Raw genomic sequence first — 18870 nt, 5'->3', positions numbered from 1 at the left:
AACATTTGTACAAGTATTCTAAAAGTACTTTCTTGTATATATTGTGTTAGCATGAATGAACTGTGATGTGGATTTTAGATGTAAATACACACATTTTTTCCTACTCACTTAACCGCTGTGATGTGGAATTCATTAATAATGCCTAACATTAAAGATAATGTTTTATCGACTCATGTCTGTCTATTGTTTTTTTTTTCCCAATTTTAAGACAGTTTAGAAAAATTACATGTTCACACGTTTCAATGTACATGTTTCAACATTGCCGCTAATGCACGGCCAAATTAAATGTACGCTTACTGTGGCTTGATTAAAGGTTGTTTCTAGCAGTGCAGAATGAATAGCAGGCATATACCCTGAAATAATAATGTTGTCCTCTTGGATCAATGATAGCGTGTTGGCCACGAAAATATCTATCATATCAACTGCAATATTACAGGATCACTGTTTTGCTTTCCCCCAGTAGATGGTGCCATTTTCTCTACATCAAATTTGCATTCAAATGGCCTATGAACTATTCACATCATTACACTACATTTTTGCTTTAATGCTCTTATCCAGAGTGACTTTTTTACATATTATCTGCTTATACAGCTGGGTATTTACTGAAGCAGTTCAGGTTAAGCACCTCATTTCAGACAGAATAAGTGCCTCAGTGCCCCACCTGAGAATGTCAAGAAAATAACCTGACTTGTTGTTGTATGTCCTTGTCCTTTCCTCCTGCATCATGATAACTTTCCTATCCAATTGGCATTTAATGTGGTTAGTCCCAGTGGGAAACTAATATATGATGGAAACACATGCTTAACTTTTTCATGCAAAGTTAACAACAATTGCTTTATCGCAATTTTATCGTTAGTTTGACAAGAGGCCCGTGAAGGATGAGCTTTAACCTATTATTGTAAAAATTACATTGTGCATAATCTTTAGAAATATAGACAGTAACAGGGATCACTTTTACCTTATTTCCAAAAACAAAATAATATGAGTAAGAATAATAAGGGGAAGTCATGCTAGAAACTGACATGACACTACATTCATATATTCAACTGATTGAAACTTAAGTTCCATTAATCTATGTTGTTCTGAAATCACAAAATCCATATCTAACTTAAGCCCATTTTAGAAACAGTAATGTTTAAACAACACACGCTTAACTCATAATTATGCAGCATCCTACGCGCATCTGGGCCTGCATATTTGACATCTAACCATAATCGCAAAAGGATGCCATGATGCCGATGAGATCCAATCAAATCTACGGTGCTATTGCGATTTCTCTTTTCCCTCAGTGATCAAAACACGGGCTACGTCATATCTTTCTAAGTTGCCAGAGTGATTTATCCAATAGTAGGACGACAAATGGACGCCGGCCCCGGAACAAGCTCCACATATCCAATCAGAATAAAGTCCGTGGAGGGCTGCTGTGAAGGAGCCAATTGTAGCATGAGAACTGGAACCGTATTGACGACAGGAGGCAATGGGTCATCTTCTTGGGCGGGGTTTTCATCAGGAAGCGAAATCAGAATATTGAGTGCTGGGTTTGGAAAGCCGGCCGTGGAACCGGGCATCATTTGAGTGTAGAGACGATAGAGAAATTTTCGTTAACAACGTTGTAGTAGTGTGCACACAATGCGTTGTTTAACTGTCTTCTCTACTGCTCTTGCGCTTTCCTTGGTACCTAGTGGTACCGAAGCTTTAAGTGAGGGGGAGTGTGAGGGTGAGTTTTGGCTAACTGCTGTGCATAGCAAACGCGTTCTTATAGCTGTTGTCATCTTAGACGCAGTAGTCCTAACTAGCTAACTGAATGTACTAATGTTCATCCAGTCGCTTGTATAACAGCACGATAAGTAATCAGTTGCTGGCAAGCTATTGTGTTTGTGTCTATAGTGTCGCATTCGATATGTGGCTGTTATTTTAGAAAACTCGTAGACTAGCTAGATAGTGAAATGCAGTGTCGAGTTTCTGTACGTACAATTCTGTGCGTTATAATTGACAACCTAGCTAATCATATTTGTCTGTATTTGTCATATTTGTATAAAAGAGTTGCTAGCCATCTTGGAGAGAATGTATGCTTGTTTTCCTCATCTGTGGATTGATCAGACATTTAGTAACTAGAGTTGGTTGTAAGAAAAAGCATAATTGGTTGTCTTCCTTTTCGTTAGTTTGTGGTAAAGAAATATGACTGCTTGTTGGCTAACCATTGGTTTGTCTGTCATCACAGTATGTATCAGCTTCCTGGGGAGGTTTTATCAGTCTCTGAAAGACAATAATGTGGAATTCAACAGTGCAGTCATTGAGAAGGAATTGGTGAAGACATGCAAAGATGCCAGGGGCAAGGAAAACAGGCTGGTAAGTTTGTATTAAACTCTGTCTGGACTCAACCTTGCAAAACCAAGGTGGCACAGTCAGATGTTATGCTGCACGTGTCTTGCAGTGTTACTACATGGGAGCAACGAGTGATGCAGCCACTAAAATCATAAATGAAATCTCCAAACCTTTGAGCTACCATGTACCTGTGGAGAAAGTCTGTGAAAAGCTGAAGAAGAAGGACAGTCAGATCTGTGAACTGAAATACGGTAAGCCAATCATGTTTCACTTTTAATTGGTGATATATGTGCTAAAGGACTGCACCATTACATTTTTGCAAAGTTAACCGAATGAAAGCTTTATCTGTGTATGACAGTGTATAGACAACAGTATGAAGACAGTTGTTATCCAGTTCAAATGAAGCCAAGGATTTGCCATCTGTTATAATATAAGAATGAACTGGCTCATTCTGTTATTTTATTCATCAGTCCAGCATATTAAACAGGACTTTGTCTCTGCAGACAAACAAGTGGACCTGAGTAGTGTTGACCTGAAGAAGATGAAAGTGAAGGACCTGAAGAAGATTCTGGAAGAGTGGGGAGAGACATGTAAAGGCTGTGTGGAGAAATCGGACTTCATCCGCAAGATTAATGAACTCATGCCTAAGTATGCCCCCACAGCAGCCAAAGCGCGGACAGAGCTCTGACTTCAGTCGAAGAATCTACCTGGGGAGGGGCTCGTGGCTTTGGAGGTGGGGGAATCTGTCACTGCCTGGTGGACCACCTGATAGAGTATGTGAATTTTCTTCATGGAGAGATGGGCTTTAATGAAAAGACAGAGTCTTCATTTCAAATGGAAGAGCACTTGTGAAGAAGTTGGAGAAAGCGGTGGTGTTTTTCAATCATATTGATCTTCAATGCAAGACCTATAATGTACCAAGGTTGTGAGAGAATTCTTTTTCATTAAAAAGAACATGAAAATGGACAGACATCTTTGTGATGCAAGCAATAATAATTGATGTAACTCATTGTTAAAACACTGATCCTTTTGCAGTAAAGGATCTATTGACAGTACTATCAAATGTTTGGATAGCGTCTGTAAATAGTTAATAAGTTGGTTGTTTTTTTTTTTTGCTTCTTTAGGGTTGGATGTAGTTGGTGATATTAGTCTAATACCTAAGTTGCTGAAAAATGTTTGTACACATAATTGTATTTATGACAATCAGAGAATGTCTCACAAATACATTGACAAAAAGTTTCTATTTATTTTGCTGTGTTATATTGCTTGAGTATGGGAAATGCATAATATTTTGGGTTGTGTGACTCTGCTGTACAGCTGTTTTCATATCATAATTTAAAATTTACTTTAATATAACAATAGTTTTTGGAATGATGTACTATTGAAATTGCAAAAATAGTCTGTTCTCTTTGCTCTGAACTTAAATGGATATTGCTACCAAATTACTACTGACTAAACATATTCAAAGTTTATTGAAAATGTCACTGTTCTGCAATCTGAAAGAGATAAATTATCACCTGTCAGTTTGATTATCACAGGTTCATGTTGGTTTTAAATGTTTGCTGACTTGTTGAAGAGAATAATCCTTGAAACTTTTTTGAGATATTTAATTATTTCGTTGTGGCATGCCATTGAATGGGGGCAGACATAAACATCCTCTATTGACTAACTCTACTTTGTGAGTATAATGTAGGGACCAACGATGACCACAGAAGTGTAGATTTGACTTGATACTGTGTATTGTATTGCATCTTTCAAAAACATATGTATGCCTGGGCTTATACAATGATGTTTTCTGACAGCCACAAATATATGTTCTTGTAAAGCACTTCTTATTTTTCCCTGTATGTGTTATGATTGGAGAGGATGTGAAAAATTCTGTAAGCATTGAAGCAGAGCTGATTTCATAATTATTGAGGAGCTAATATCATATTATGATCCTTAAATATCACATTCCTCAAAACTCTGTTTTCCTGCAATGATGGTTACGTTATTGTAATTAAGATACATATATAGATGGACATCTTTAATAAAACTGGCAGCTGTTCAATGCACCCAAAATAAAAGAAACTTGCACTTTACTACCTCAGTAGGCTTATTTGGAAAAACTAACTTAGCCTATGACACAGTTTTGTACCAGTGCTGATGGAGCTTGAGTAATTAACTGGGCTATCAGACTCTTCCGGTGCAATGTCTTGTCATCAATGTATTTTCTGTTCAGAATTCAAATTGCTTTTGTATTTTTATTGTTTGTAACTTTTTTCATTTGATTTTTTTTTTTACCTTAGGATTACGTAGTTAATTTGTAAGGATTAACCTTTAAAGGGACATTTTAAGCAAAAAAGAAATAAAGAAAAACAATGTCCATGCTATCATTTATTATGTTGTTATTGTTTAGCTGTTTTTACATATCTTATTGTGTTACTTTTAATCATGTTTGTGTAATTCTAATGTTATCCATAACTCATTTATTTTCACCTTTCATAATACAGTTGCCTGTTATTTGTTTGCTGTTATTTAATTTTCACATGTGTATTCACGTGTTGTTAATTATAAAAAAATTGTTATGAGGGCCATTTAACTAAATACATTTTGAATACCAGTTTTAGAGGAAATTAACTGGGAGCAGGTGAAGTGAGCTTAGGACAATTTTTCAGTGGATTTATGAGGAGTGAGTCTTTTATGACCTCTTCATGGTGTAAATGACATAAAAGAGAAAGCCCAGCAAAGTTTTGCACATACCCCGTGAAGAAGATGAAAGAAGACTGTGCTTTTCTTCTTACTTTTAACACATTATGTGCCAGATAGGCACACGGTGAAGTCGTCCTGGGTTTTGAGGGCACCGAATCCATCTTGGAATTGGAAGTGAAGCGATTCACAAGTCAAAAAACCAATAAAAACACAAAGCCAGTTAATCCTATAAGGATAACTAGCATTCCTGAAACCGTGCACCATCTGTTTAACTAGCAATCTACCGCCAGCCAGATTTTTAAACTTTTTTGGGGGGGCATGCCAAGCTGTTGAGGAAAGGCCTAAATGCTTTTTGTGATTCACACACATTTTAAACTGAATATTATAAAGGCAATTAATTTTAAAATGAATTTGGGAATAACATGATTTTTTGAAAATCCCGAATTGATCCTCCTGATCTGCGTGTGATGTCACCAGTTCCTGCTCACGTAGACGCAAACTCCTCCCAGTCGCGGAGCGCGCACATTCCTATTGTCCAAGATGGCGGCCTGGATACAGGCTCACTGATGCTTACATGATTTAAATGTTTTTTCTCCAGATTTCAAGTTTTAAAACGTCTGGTGGCACGAATGCATGTTTCGTTTTGGTTACTGCTATCGTTTGGGTGCAGCGATATCAAAAACCGAGGGACTTGCAAACGGTAAGGGATCATTTGTGCAGGCGCAAGAAAAAAAGTTTGAGCATCATTAAAAAAAGAAAAAAACATGAAGAGACAGGCCGAGCGGGACTCGAGTCCTGCGAGAGCAATAGCCAAACGAATAAGGGACAGGGATCGGGACCGGGATGGAAGTCGCAGGGACGACGGTCCGCCCGCACCCCTCGCTGCACTCCTCGCCGAGAGTCGAAATTATCACAAACACCAGGGTCGCAGTCGCAGCAGAGAGCGTGAGAAGCCCCGGCTTAGGGAGGAACGCGGCGCGGTTGGGGACCCGCATCACCGGCAACACCATCACGACCTTGGTGTGATCAGCCGCCCCCCACTGCGGACTACATCTGTGTTACCCAAAACGAGCAAGGCGGCAGCCGAGCTCCTTAGCACCCGAGGAGTTGGCAGCTTGGAATACAAGACTCTGCTCATTAGCAACCTGGGTTCCCAGCTACCTGATGAGCATGTGGAGGACGGACTGTTTCACGAGTTTAAAAAGTTTGGAGACGTCAGCGTTAAGCTCTCCCACACTCCCGAACTGGGTCGGGTCGCCTACGTCAATTTCAGGCATCCAGATGACGCCAAGGAAGCCCGGCACTCCAAAGCCAGGTTAGTGCTATATGATCGCCCCCTTAAAGTGGAACCCTTGTACCTAAGACGCCGCAGCTGCACGCCGCCTGATGTGGGCTACGTGCCTTTGCATGCTGCTTACCCTTACAGGCAAAGGTCCTTGTCTCCGGGCGCAGGAGCCAGTAACATCAGAGACGCCAGGGCCAGGCACTATGCTGTAGAGGGCCTGGGGTTAAGCAGGGAACGGGAGAGGGTATTAGACTATTATGGTATGTTAGATGAAAGGGGGCGGTCCTATCCCTACCAGCTAGCAGAGGAGGATTTAAAGCCAGAGGATGACCAGAGAGCCACAAGGAACTTGTTTATTGGTAACCTCGATCACAACGTGTCAGAGGGAGAGCTCAGAAGAGGCTTTGACAAGTATGGGATTATCGAAGAGGTGGTTATTAAGCGACCGGCGCGAGGCCAGGGCGGAGCCTACGCCTTCCTCAAGTTCCAGAACCTGGACATGGCGCACAGGGCCAAAGTGGCGATGCAGGGACGGGTGATCGGGGGCAACCCGGTGAAGATCGGCTATGGGAAGGCCAACCCCACCACGCGGCTGTGGGTGGGCGGCCTCGGGCCCAGCACCTCCCTCGCCGCCCTGGCCCGGGAGTTCGACCGCTTCGGCAGCATCCGCACCATCGACTACGTGAAGGGGGACAGCTTCGCCTACATCCAGTACGAGAGCCTGGACGCTGCGCAGGCCGCCTGCGCGCAGATGCGGGGCTTCCCCCTGGGGGGCCCCGAGCGGCGGCTGCGCGTCGACTTCGCCAAGGCCGAGGAGGCGCGCGCCTACCCGCAGCAGTACCAGCCGCCTGTCGCCCTGCCGGCCCACTATGACCTGCTGGCCGACGGGTACAGCCGGCACCGCAGCCTGGAGAGGGAGCTGAGGGCCCGCGACCGCACCCCCACGCGCCCGCTGTTCTCTGAGCGGGAGAGGGAGAGGGGCCTATTGGACAGGGACTGGACCAGCCCCCCCAAGAGCCTGGAGCGGCGGAACAACGCGGAGGCGTCGGGGCGGGGCCGGGCCCGCAGCCGGAGCCGGGAGCGCTGGGCGAAGGAGCGGGAGGCGGAGCGCGGGCAGGGCAAGCCCTGGGAGGAGCGGCGAAAGCGCAGGAGCCCGTCCAGCGAGCGGCAGTTTGAGGACAGGGGCCGGCAGAAAGCGCGGGGGGCGGCGCTGGGGTCGCCAGACCACAGCCCTGACAGGCCCCGAGGGAGGCCCTCAGACCCGTCCCTGGAGCCCCGGGACTACACCCCCGACGGCAGCCGGCACTCGAGTGAGGACCGGCCAGTGCAGGATGGGCACGACTCTTCAGCACCCCATAGGAAAGAGCATGAACCGGAGCGGAACCACCGGACCAGCGATGGCGAGGCAGAAGCGCAGGCCAATGAGTCCAAACCTGACAGCAAGAAGCCGAGCACGCTGTCGGAGTACGCGCAGACCCTGACCCAGGTGTGGCAGGGAGCCCTGGTCCTGAAGAACAGCTGCTTCCCCACCAACGTGCACATGTTAGAGGGAGGCCCCGTCTTCCTCCACTCCCTCATGAGGGACAATCAGGCCCAGGGGGGCAAGATCGCCCAGCTAAAGATTGCACAGCGGCTGCGCCTGGACCAGCCCAAACTGGACGAGGTGACCCGCCGGGTCAAGCTGGGCGGTCCGGACGGGTACGCCGTGCTGCTGGCGGTACAGGGGACAGTTGACAGGGCGGCCCCCCCGCCTGAGCCGGGGCTGCAGCGGCGGCTGCTGCGTAACCTGGTCACCTACCTCAGAAACAAGCAGGCGGCGGGCGTGATCGGCCTCCCCCTGGGGGGCCCAAAGGAGGGCGAGGCGGGCGGCATGCTCTACGCCTTCCCCCCTTGCGAATTCTCCCAGCAGTACCTGCAGGCTGCTCTCAGGACTTTGGGCAAGCTTGAGGAGGATCACCTGGTGATCGTGATTGTTAAAGATTCAGTCTGAGAAACAGTTGTTAACAGTCGTTGTGTCTTCTTCCTGTTGTGCCAGCAGGTTTAGAGGATTGATATGCTCTTGGGGTTTAAAGGGCAGGAAAAAGAAACATAAAGCTGGTGTTCCTGTTACAAGGGGAGGGCCACAGCAATGCTGCTACATTTTGTGTAACAGAAAGAAGAAAATGAAAGGCGTGCTTGAAATTGGATTTAAAACATTGACCAAGTAGATTTAATTCCAGAGGTAGTAAATTTCAATGAACATTTTGTCTTTTTAATGTTTTTTTTTTTTTTTTAAATAATGCCATTGTATTGAGTTAGTGCTGTTTGCACCAGTACAATCTTACAGTAACTTTTCAAGTGTTTCATGCAGGGGGGTGCAATTGTGGGTAATTCCTGCTTTACCCCCCTTCCTGTTGATCCAGTTTAATGGATGCCTGTTTGACTGAGGAGTGCAAGCGGAAATTGTTTTGGGGGGTCATGTTTTTTTAAAGGTATTTTTCTGTAATTCTTAAGAGCTCTCTATTTTGCCTCACTGTTCCGTTTCACCTGCTGTGCTCTGTGTTTGGGACTGAATGGTTTTGAGTGTCCTTTTTGTATCGTCATGGCAAATGGAATGTAAGCATTCTGTTATGAATCCAGGTCTGACATCTGGGAAGTAGCGTTTTAAAAACCTAACTTAGTGTCATTATATTTCTGTTGTATGTAAGCAGGAGGGCCATAGTGTGAGGAATACGTTTGAACAGACCGTAACTACCTCAGCACTGCTTATACCCACCAGATACACTCATTATTACAAGCATCAAACAATGCAGTTGACTAGATTATTCTTAGACAATGCTGATGACCAAGTGTTGGGTGAATTCAGTTACATGATACCTCTAAGGAACACTAAGTAATAAAAAAGTAAATCTGTATAAATGGTACTATTATACTGTCAGACATCTGGCAACCTGTCAGCTTGGGAATGTTGTGAACCAAAAAGGTAAACACTAATATGTCATCCTTACCACTACAGTCAAAATTACTGTAACAGAGCATTGACTGGTAAAAGTTGATTGTAACAGTAACCCTAATGTTCTCTTCCAGACCAGCTTCCATTGATAAAGTTATTACCCATTGTAAACGATGCCTTTGCTTCACTTGGTGATATGCATTTTGTAACTACACTGATCTTTTGAGTAGCAGCATTACTGACATATTGAGGGAGGGAGAAGGGTTAATTAACTGACAGATACTGGGCTATGGACACAAATGTCCAAATATAAAATTTCTTTCACTACATTTTTACGATTTTACAAATGATAAAGCCAGCAGTTAAGCTGGTACCTGCGGGTTGCGAAGGGTTATTTTTAAACTGACGGCAAACACCATTGCCCTTTGCTAATTGCACAAAATGGGACCTGCTCCCTTGTTACATGTGAACTGAATTATGATTTACCTTCTGAGAGAATTAATACTCTCCTAGTACATTCCATTTTTTATACTATGCTTAAGCCTAAGCTTTTTTCCTTTGTATTTTAACTATGCTGTATGAAACATCAGTAAAACATTTCATATTTTGTTTTTAAACATTGTCACGCTTATTTTGTCTTTCATGTGTCTTGTCTCAGTGGATGATTTGATTTCAAGACAATACTTCACTATGGGTATGGCAATGATGGCACCTTTGAAATTACCTTGGAGAGCGCTTGTCATCCAATGAGGAATGATTTATTTCTACTGACATTAGACCTGTCTCCATAGATACCTGAGAACTCTGCTTTCCAAACAATGTGTGAAGGTTAAAATAGTAACCAAGCAACTAGACTCTGCAAGTGTTGGTACCAAAAAGGGAAGCAGAGAATGTGGGGAGTGCCTGTTGTAATCACTAGGGGTCAGTATAGCCAAAGATTCTGAATAACCTTTGGTATATAAGATGGCTAGCTGTTTATCCCTGCTGGTTTCAGTGGGAAGTGTCTTAGAACAAAGGCCTTATCTGAAGCAACACTCAGTAAGAATTAAACAGCAAACTAAACGCTCTGCATATGTCTCTTTAGTTTGTTAAACATAAAAGGAGAAGATGAACTTGAACAGATTGAGAGCTGTTGCACAAGCTGATAAACCCAGCCGAACTGACTGGAGGGGTTGTTCAGGAATGAGACTTGAATTTTCATAATACCTTATTTTGGTAATTTCATGAGCGTTTGCTCTGTTGAATCCATTTCCTGCATTTGCACATGAAGCAACATGAAAGATAAGTTAAACTGTCAGGGTTGTAAGCAGATATAAATTTACCAAGATCTGCTACACCGTTCACTGTGTAATTTGAAGCGATCAGGCTGAGATTTTTGTAGTTTTACTTCAAGCAGGTGGTCCTGACACATCCCTGCAGACGCTCCAAAGCCATGCGGCCCACTTGACTGCGGGATAAAGCCATCCCTCTTCTTCACTGACAAGACTTCTTCCTGCGCTCAGAGTGGCACACCACTTAATTGATTTGGCTGTTTGCTTGTAAGAAGACAGCGGAATCTGCAGGAGCTTGTCTTGTAGTGTTTATAAGGTTTGTGTGCATCTGTCCTGCGGGGGTTTGTTCCATCTCTGCGGAGGGAAAACGACTGCAGCATTGTGTGTGCGCTTTGGCCGTGTGGCATCAAAGCATTAATTGAAACTTAAGCACTCCCACACAGAGAGCCTCGCCTCCTGGTGCAGTTCCCGTCGAGCTCCATGTCACCATTGGTATTATTATGGTGTACTCAACGTGGTTGTTTATTATTATTGCCATCGTAACAATTTGATAACCGCTTTGTCTCTTCAAAATCCAGACACTTCAGGCTTACAAGAATGTGGTATGCAAAACAGTGAACTTGCAGTGAGATCCACAGTCACACTAATTTTCTTGATATGCAAATGAAAGCACACTATCATTGCCAGTATAGTGTGTGCTAGTGATGGCTATCTATTAAGATACTATGGCTTAATAGGCACTAGTGTAATGGAAGATATGTGAAAATGTTTTACTGTGCTAGTAATTTGGTATGTGAAATCCTGTTCACAGTCTTCTGCAATTTGCAGTAGGAGAAACGACTAAGGTTATCATAGTAACGTGTCTGTTCTTTATCAGAAGGGCTTTACACGCAATTCCTTTGGCAGTAGCTTGGCCAAATAATATGTAATTGAATCAGAACTACAGTAGTTGAATTATATCTCTGCCAGACCTCACTATAGCTTTTCCAAAGGCAAAAGTGTCTGTGTTGTGTTCTAATTTAATAGGAACCATGTAAATGTTATGATTAGTCATAAGGCTAATTGTAGGCGGCATTGTAGTGATCGAAGATGGAGACAATGATGTTATTGCCAGCGACTGTGGAGTCACTATGGAAAGGTTCTCAAAATAAAAAGGAAGGTGAGACGAGGTGGGTGAGTTTTCACATCATAACCCGCCGGCTGCAAGTGTGTGTGCTGGCAACATTCAAAGACACATACAAACATACAAAGAGCACTGTTTGGCCATTACGTCTCTGTACTTTCCTATGCCTGTCAATTCTGTAGTTGCTTTGCATTGTATGTGCTGGGCAGTGCCGGGTGCCCTTCTCTGTGCTGAAGGCGGGAAGCAAATGTTGCACCTGCCAGATTGCCAACCAATTAGCATTAAAAAGGTAACAAGAAAGTGTTGACTGATTAATTGCATCATTCAACCAATGTTTCTTTTGTGGTTTGATTAAAATGGCACTGCTACAGTTTATACATGGAAGTAAGTTAGTGAATGTAACAAAATACATTATCTTTTCCATTAAAACAATTTTGTTTAATAATGGAGGCCAAGTGAACAATCATTATATGCACTTTGCAAATCATGACAGTGGATATACCAATGAATAATGTGTAGACGCTTCTAACCAATACTGGGTGAAATGCACAAGTATTTAAATGTGTTGGTATTTTCATATTTGCATGTGAAATAACATTTTAGTGCACTCGTCAGTATTTCTGAAAACAATGTTGAGAAGTGTTATAAATAACTAAATGCTTTCTCAAAGTACTTTTAAAAGTATATTTCAGTAAATGTTTTTGCAAAATAACAGTTAAGTTTTCAAAGCTAATTTAGAATTTAAAAACAACTAATTACAATTTCTCCTCAGTTTCTGATAATCTCTTTGAAGCCCCGAGGGTTTAAAGTGCTTACCTGGCTTTGCAAGGACTCAGAGGGTGGGAAAGTTATATTATGTAGCCATGGATGTGCAAACACTGAAGTTGTATTTATTCAACAGAAAGCTGTCAAATGAATAGTTTCTGTTTAAATCCCTGAAATAAAATGGATTTTAAAACACTTTATGTCAAATACTGAAGATGTATTTGAAATTTATTCTCAGATTCTCCCTTCAGCAGTCATGTTCATTGTATTTTCAAATGCATTTCTGAATTCAAATTAAACTCTGTTTGAAAGCACTGTATATACATAGTTTACCCAGTTCTGCTAATACCCTTGTAAAATGCTATGATAAAAACAGGCTGTGGAAGAATACAGGAAGTACACTGACATAATAGGTGATTAAGATACCTTCATATTTTCATTGGAAAATGTGATTATTGTGAAATTTAAAAAAATCACTTAAATATTTCTGAACCTGTTCAAGGGTCTGTATAGTTGACCCATTTACGGATTTTGTGTCAAGCTCAATGAAATGTGACCTCAGACCTAAGACCTAAATGGTCACTGTGTTTTCAGTACAATTAATTGTATACACAATAGTAGGTTAATACAATTCTTTTATAGAGCAAAGTATTTTGAAATGGATACTTCCTGAAACACGCTTGGTGTCCTATCCTATTGCTTTCATGGGCGGTCAAGTTTTCTGTCTAAAGAATTGTAAACAGAGACATAGGCTTCCTGCAGAATGACTTAAGTTGCTTAATTTCTGCTCTCTTTGCATGATTAATGATGAAGTGAAAATTAGTCCCGTGGGTGGGGTGTATGCCAGTACGTCTCTGGGCTTTGTTGATGCGGTTACTGGTATCTACATCGACCGACCCTACTAACTGTAAGCCAGCACCAGCTCTTAAAGCCCAGGAAATGGAAAAAAGTAATGAAATATTAATGCGGAATCATCAAGACTCCAATAAAATCCATTAAAGGGAAAATCAATGGAACCTCCTCCAACCCCTCCCCAATCGACCCAAACAGTGAACTGGGTCTGCAACAATCTGTTGTTACACTACAGCACTGACTTCTAGTGTGGGGTACGTGAATTACTAAATATGTGTAAAATACCTCCTCATGAAAGAGTGTATAGTCACTTGCAGGAATGACTGAAGAGAGATGATTAAATAATGATGACTAAAAAAACAAGGACATGATGTCAGTGCAAAGGCTTTAGTCTCTAAGCTTTTTGTTTCAGGGTAACAGCTGTGTGACCTGTGTTTGTGTGTAACATACTGCCTTGCCTGCTGTCTGCGGTGTATAAAACTATGGATGAGCCTCATAACAACCTTTTTGCCCAACTACATTCCTTTGTACATAAAAGCACACTATCCGCCTGATCAGAGTCAGCCCTTCCAACAATCGGAGTCTTTCTTAGAGAGAGAGATTGTGGGGTGTATTTTTAAACCGTGAAGAAGTCCATTGGTGCTGCCAGTAAAACTTTGGAAGGCAGGGCTTTTAAAATAGATACCCACCTCACGGATGGCTCTTTTTGCCACAGTGTAGCAATTCTCACTTTGTTTTCAAGACCATTGTATGGAGCAGGAAACACTCAAGGCCTGGATGAAAAGCTATAATTTCCATTACAAAACAACCAGTTCTGTTCTCAAGCTGAAACAGAAGAAAAAGAAACACACACACCAAGCAGAGATGCTAAATGGGCTTATTATTAAGAAATGTCTTATTCGCAGTTTTTAGGAGTCATATGAGAGGAGAGATGTGAAAGTAATTGATAACTAGTGGTTGCTTAATAGTACATTGTACTACAAAAAGGAGGATAGTTGGATGATGACCCTGTGACTGCCAGTCTGTTGTTTTTTTTTTGGTGCCCAACCCCTGATCCTGCCCCATCCCATACACATGTCACTGGGTAGCCCGCCCTATATTCACATTACTGCATTTTACAACTAGCAGATGGTTGCTGAGAATGGAGACTTGCATTGTTCTACGCCTCTCCCCTTTGGCTACTGGTCCCCGAGAGCCTGAAATCTGACATCACTGAGATGTACCGTGTAACAGCAGGGACTAAACTGGATTGGATTAAGGAATGCATTTGAGCAGAAAAGCTAGCAGTAGTGGTACAGAAGTGTCAGTCATTTTTATTAATGTTGCCCCAGAGATCCAAATCACACATTCGATGATAATGAAAAATGGGGAATGGTGAAACCTTAAATTACTTTATCCTAGTCACTTGATAGAGTTAACTAAACACAGCGAGTTAGACAAAAGGTTGCACAGACAACATGGCAATAGATGTAAAAATGGCATCAAAGTGGATAATTTGACTGGATTGCAAAACTTTAGATTGTAAAGGCCTAATGATAAACAGATGATTGTGTAATGACCATAATTCCTCACAGCCCAACATCATATTAATTAGTACAAGTCCAAGATGGAACTGAGCACAGAAGTTGTCAAAGGATTATCCATTTTGTCACTGTTTAAATCCTTCGAAGGACATGTGGTGATACGGCCTGCTCAGAGCTATTTTCATCATAAAGATGGTGGAACAAGGCAAAATCTGGATTATATATGCATACAGGTAATTCATTTTAATCCTGTTTTGTGCGTGGAAGATCTAGAGAATATTAACCCCCTTTCCCCGTTAATTGGATGATTTTGAAATAAACACATCCAAGCGAATGAAGTGTGGAGGCTTGAGAAGATTCTGACTTGTTTGCCTGTGTAAAGGCTGGGCCCGGATTTGCCCGGGCTGGATTTGCCATTTTGTATCTGCATATCCTGCTCTGTCCATCTGTTTTCCCTTCCCTAAAGGCTCTGGCTTTGTTTGCTAGCAGTCGCCAGGAGAGTGAAGTGTGTGAGAGGCCGCACGATACCAGTCGATTGGATGCCAACCTGTAAAGTGCAGAAAATTCATATTCACTGTAATCACCCTGTACTGGTGAATTTATTTTGTACTGAGCGTGTCTGTTCTCTGCGCTCTGCCTGTATGGTGTTTGCACCGTGAAATGATAGGACCCTGGGTCAGTGTACAGCAGATTACAACCTCACATCTTTCCCCGTATTGTCAAAAAATCTTAAATGAAAGATTTGTCATGAAAATTTTAAATGTTATCTTCTGCAGCAATTACACTGCAATTTTGTGCATCGCATGAACAGTATTGCAAGTACTGTTTGACACCTCCACTGAATTAAGCAGGAAGTTGGGTGTATTGCAACATTTAATATGAAATGCTTTCTATTTTTGAAGACTGTTTTGAGGATCCCATTTTTGTACTTCAAGGTCCCCTTGGATGAAGACCCCAAAAATAACTGTGCGTGGAGGAGCTGCAGATACAGATTTGGTGTGAAACGAAAATGTTTGGTTTCCCATATATGTCAGAAAAAAAGTAATGTGTACTACCCTGGAAATGGATGTAATCATTTGTTTCCCACTGGCAGGCTTATTTTACAGGTGGCAGCACACTGCTACAATGCACACCCCTTTCCCTTATTTATATGCTGGTTAGTGTTGGCTGACTTGCACATATTTAAGATTTCCACTCAAATTCAATCCATGCAAAACAGACACCTGTGAAAATGTATTCCTTTAGATTTAGCTGGGTAACACAATTTGTATTGCCTCTATCCCCAATTGACCAGCACCTTGCTTTTTTTCCCCATCTGCCTCTATAAACATGGCCACGCATCACAAATGCTGGAAATAGCATTTTCACTTCCTTGGTATTCACTTGTAAGCCTCCATAGCCGATGTGCCAGCGCAACTTTGATCTTTTATGCTTTGCTCGTATCATCTTTATGTATTCTTTTAATCTCACATTGAATTGCAAAGCACATAGGCCTGCATAGCACAGCACCGCATTACACGGGGATATGTGCTGTAACGCATACTGCAGTTAGATGGAATTTTTGTTAATTAATTTTAATTGTTATATATATAATAATTGTTAATTGTTATAATAGACAAAGTTTACGTATTAGAATATCAAAGTTCACTGTGATGCCTCTTTGTATCTCCTGTCAGCAGTTTTGATCTCTTCCCCTCTTTGTTGAGTTCTCAACAACAAAGTGGCGATTACTGATGTAATTACTTCCTTCCGTTTCTGTCTTACTTTGTGTCCGGATTGTCTTTTAATTGTTGATAAATTGTAATTACTATTCTAAATATTGCCTGGAGAGGCTATCACTAGTGTAATTACTTGCTGTCTTTGATTTTTTCCCTTCTTTGTGTCTGTTCTTTAATTTGGAACAGTAAGAGTGACAGTGATGCGATTCAAGTTTGTATTTTCTCAAGTACACTCAGAGTGATGTTTCCGTCTGTGTGCTTGCTGAGGGCACACCAGTATCTGTGCTTTGTATATTTCTAACATAGGTCTGCTGCAATAGTTGCTATGACACCCCGCTCCCCAAACCCAACCCTGACGCCTGCAAGAATTTGTTTGTGTTTGGCCAGCTGTTGAAGACTTAGCTTATTCATAGAAAGCTTTCATCTCCGTGTTGTAGTCTTTGTGTTTTGGTAGGTGATGGCAGGGAGCCAGAGGGGGATAGTGCTTTGGGGCTGTGAAATTACTGTTGGGGATCTGTCATTAAGGCCAGCAGGTGGGTGGATTTTCTACCTGGCTCACCTGCCCCCTTGTACATCACCGCGTCTCTCTGTTATGACTGAATAACCACACCACCCTGCTGGGTGGGTGCTGTGTCTTCACTGATACCCCTCCTTTGTAGGATATGTTTTTTTTTCATGCCCTCACCTGCAAATCATATCTGATTAGAGATGGTTAAACTTAAAAGCTGACACAAAAGATGGAGTACTCCCCCAAAAGGTTGAGGGTCAAGCTGTTGTAAGCCACAGTAATTACAGTTTAGCGTCTACCCATTGACAAAGATGAGACACATTTGAGCACTGGATTCAGGTTAATACAGCATTGATTTTATTTATTTGAATGGTATTAATGAATGGAAAGAAATAAAAAGAATCACAAAAAATGTAAGTTAGACACAAATGACAAACCTCTGTGCGCAAAACAAACTATGAGTCTGGGGAAATTATTAATTGTACATTTTTTTAAAGTAGTTTTTGGCCTTCACTTAAAAATACAGTTTTCAAGTGCAAAGTTTATGTGTAATAAACATATTAGTGGTGTTTAATTTTGTGTGTACGTTTGTGCCAAAAGTGCATGACTTGAAAGCATGAATATTTCATCACTCTTTTGGTTCACAAAGCAGGGAGCAGCACTGTCTATGCCTGAAATCCACATTTAATACTATTCTGAATAGCCCTTCCTCATCAGTAGACTCATACATCTACCAATGGTGCAGAACACAAAATACTTGGCCGAGCCATAGACAGATGCTTTGCATAGACGTTCAGTCAGGTTGTATTCATGCAAATAAATCAAAGTGCAGAAGATGAAAACAACCGGTCAAGGTCTTAATACCATGGATGAATGTGTTCCTGATGAATCTGTGTTCATAATAGTGGCCACACTCAATTGAAAAGATCTGGTTTTATAAAAATAATTGAGCTCATATAAAAACCTGAACAAAGGAAGCCTACATAGAATCTCCTGGTGGATGATACCGTACAGTAATAACTACAGCTACAACTAATTTTTTATTTTTTTTGCCTGAACTTCATTTCCACTCTTTTTATGCTGTGTGTTCTCAAGACTGTTTCAATTAAGTGTCTCTCTTCAGTAGCACAGATTGCTGTTATGACGTCTGTTGGTACAGTGGTTCCACTGTGTGTACATTTGAGTCTGTGCGTGTGGACAACATGCAGCATAAGTTTGTTATACTAGACTGGCGGTTACCATGCATTGCATTTCCTGCTAGGGGGGACAACGTGGGCATGAAGTGCTCCTTATAAACTCAGCCAGTTTCTGTTGTCACATGGTTTGCTGCTGTAGTCCTGTCCCCTGGCATTTAGAAATAAGAAAAGGACCTGGCTTTAGCATGTTGTTTCAGCGCGTTTAATTATAATCACATTTCAGAAGTGGCAACACACTTTTCCTAGTTAACAAAAAGAAAAAAAGATAAAAGGTAATTCATTTTCAAACCTTGCTCGGTTAGGAAGTACCGCATCTGTGGTCAATCAGAGGCAAAAACCTTTCATTGTTGAGTCAATCCAGGGCAGGACGGAAAAAAATAAAATAGTGTGAAAATTCCTGCCATCGTTTCAGAAAATGAACGTTAACAATAAAAGAAATAGTCATAATAAATAAAATAAATTAAACAACACATTTGAAATAAATGTGACAAAAACCACATAAAAAACATAGCACAAAGAGAGATTTCAATCTGTTGTCTTTTTAAAAACATTTGATCTTTTTTGTACATCGTTCATATATTTAAAAAAAAAACCTTCAGGAAGTTGTATACAGGAGCATACACAGACATAATTGTATAAAAGCTGATACATGTAGTGGAGCATCAGTCACCAGTGTTTAAT

At 41.6% G+C, this 18870-nt stretch overlaps 2 protein-coding genes across 2 annotated transcripts; both read left to right on the top strand.

The window, feature by feature from the left end:
- The first annotated feature begins 1550 nt into the window (after positions 1-1550).
- On the top strand, positions 1551-3221 carry manf (mesencephalic astrocyte-derived neurotrophic factor). The gene is made up of 4 exons (XM_036532297.1): positions 1551-1717; positions 2222-2349; positions 2435-2576; positions 2829-3221. The coding sequence occupies exons 1-4, from the start codon at positions 1630-1632 to the stop codon at positions 3011-3013; spliced, it is 543 nt and encodes a 180-aa protein (XP_036388190.1). The 5' UTR covers positions 1551-1629; the 3' UTR covers positions 3014-3221.
- A 2336-nt stretch (positions 3222-5557) lies between these two features.
- rbm15b (RNA binding motif protein 15B) lies at positions 5558-8470 on the top strand. Its single transcript, XM_036531731.1, has one exon. It carries the CDS (start codon positions 5781-5783, stop codon positions 8289-8291), a length of 2511 nt encoding a protein of 836 aa, XP_036387624.1. The 5' UTR covers positions 5558-5780; the 3' UTR covers positions 8292-8470.
- The last annotated feature ends 10400 nt before the right edge of the window (positions 8471-18870 follow it).

This window comes from Megalops cyprinoides, chromosome 6, assembly GCF_013368585.1.
Source record: "Megalops cyprinoides isolate fMegCyp1 chromosome 6, fMegCyp1.pri, whole genome shotgun sequence".
Classification (NCBI taxonomy): Eukaryota; Metazoa; Chordata; class Actinopteri; order Elopiformes; family Megalopidae; genus Megalops; species Megalops cyprinoides.
The sequence above is the reverse complement of the archived record's forward strand: the minus strand, read 5'-3'. Positions and strand labels throughout refer to the sequence as shown.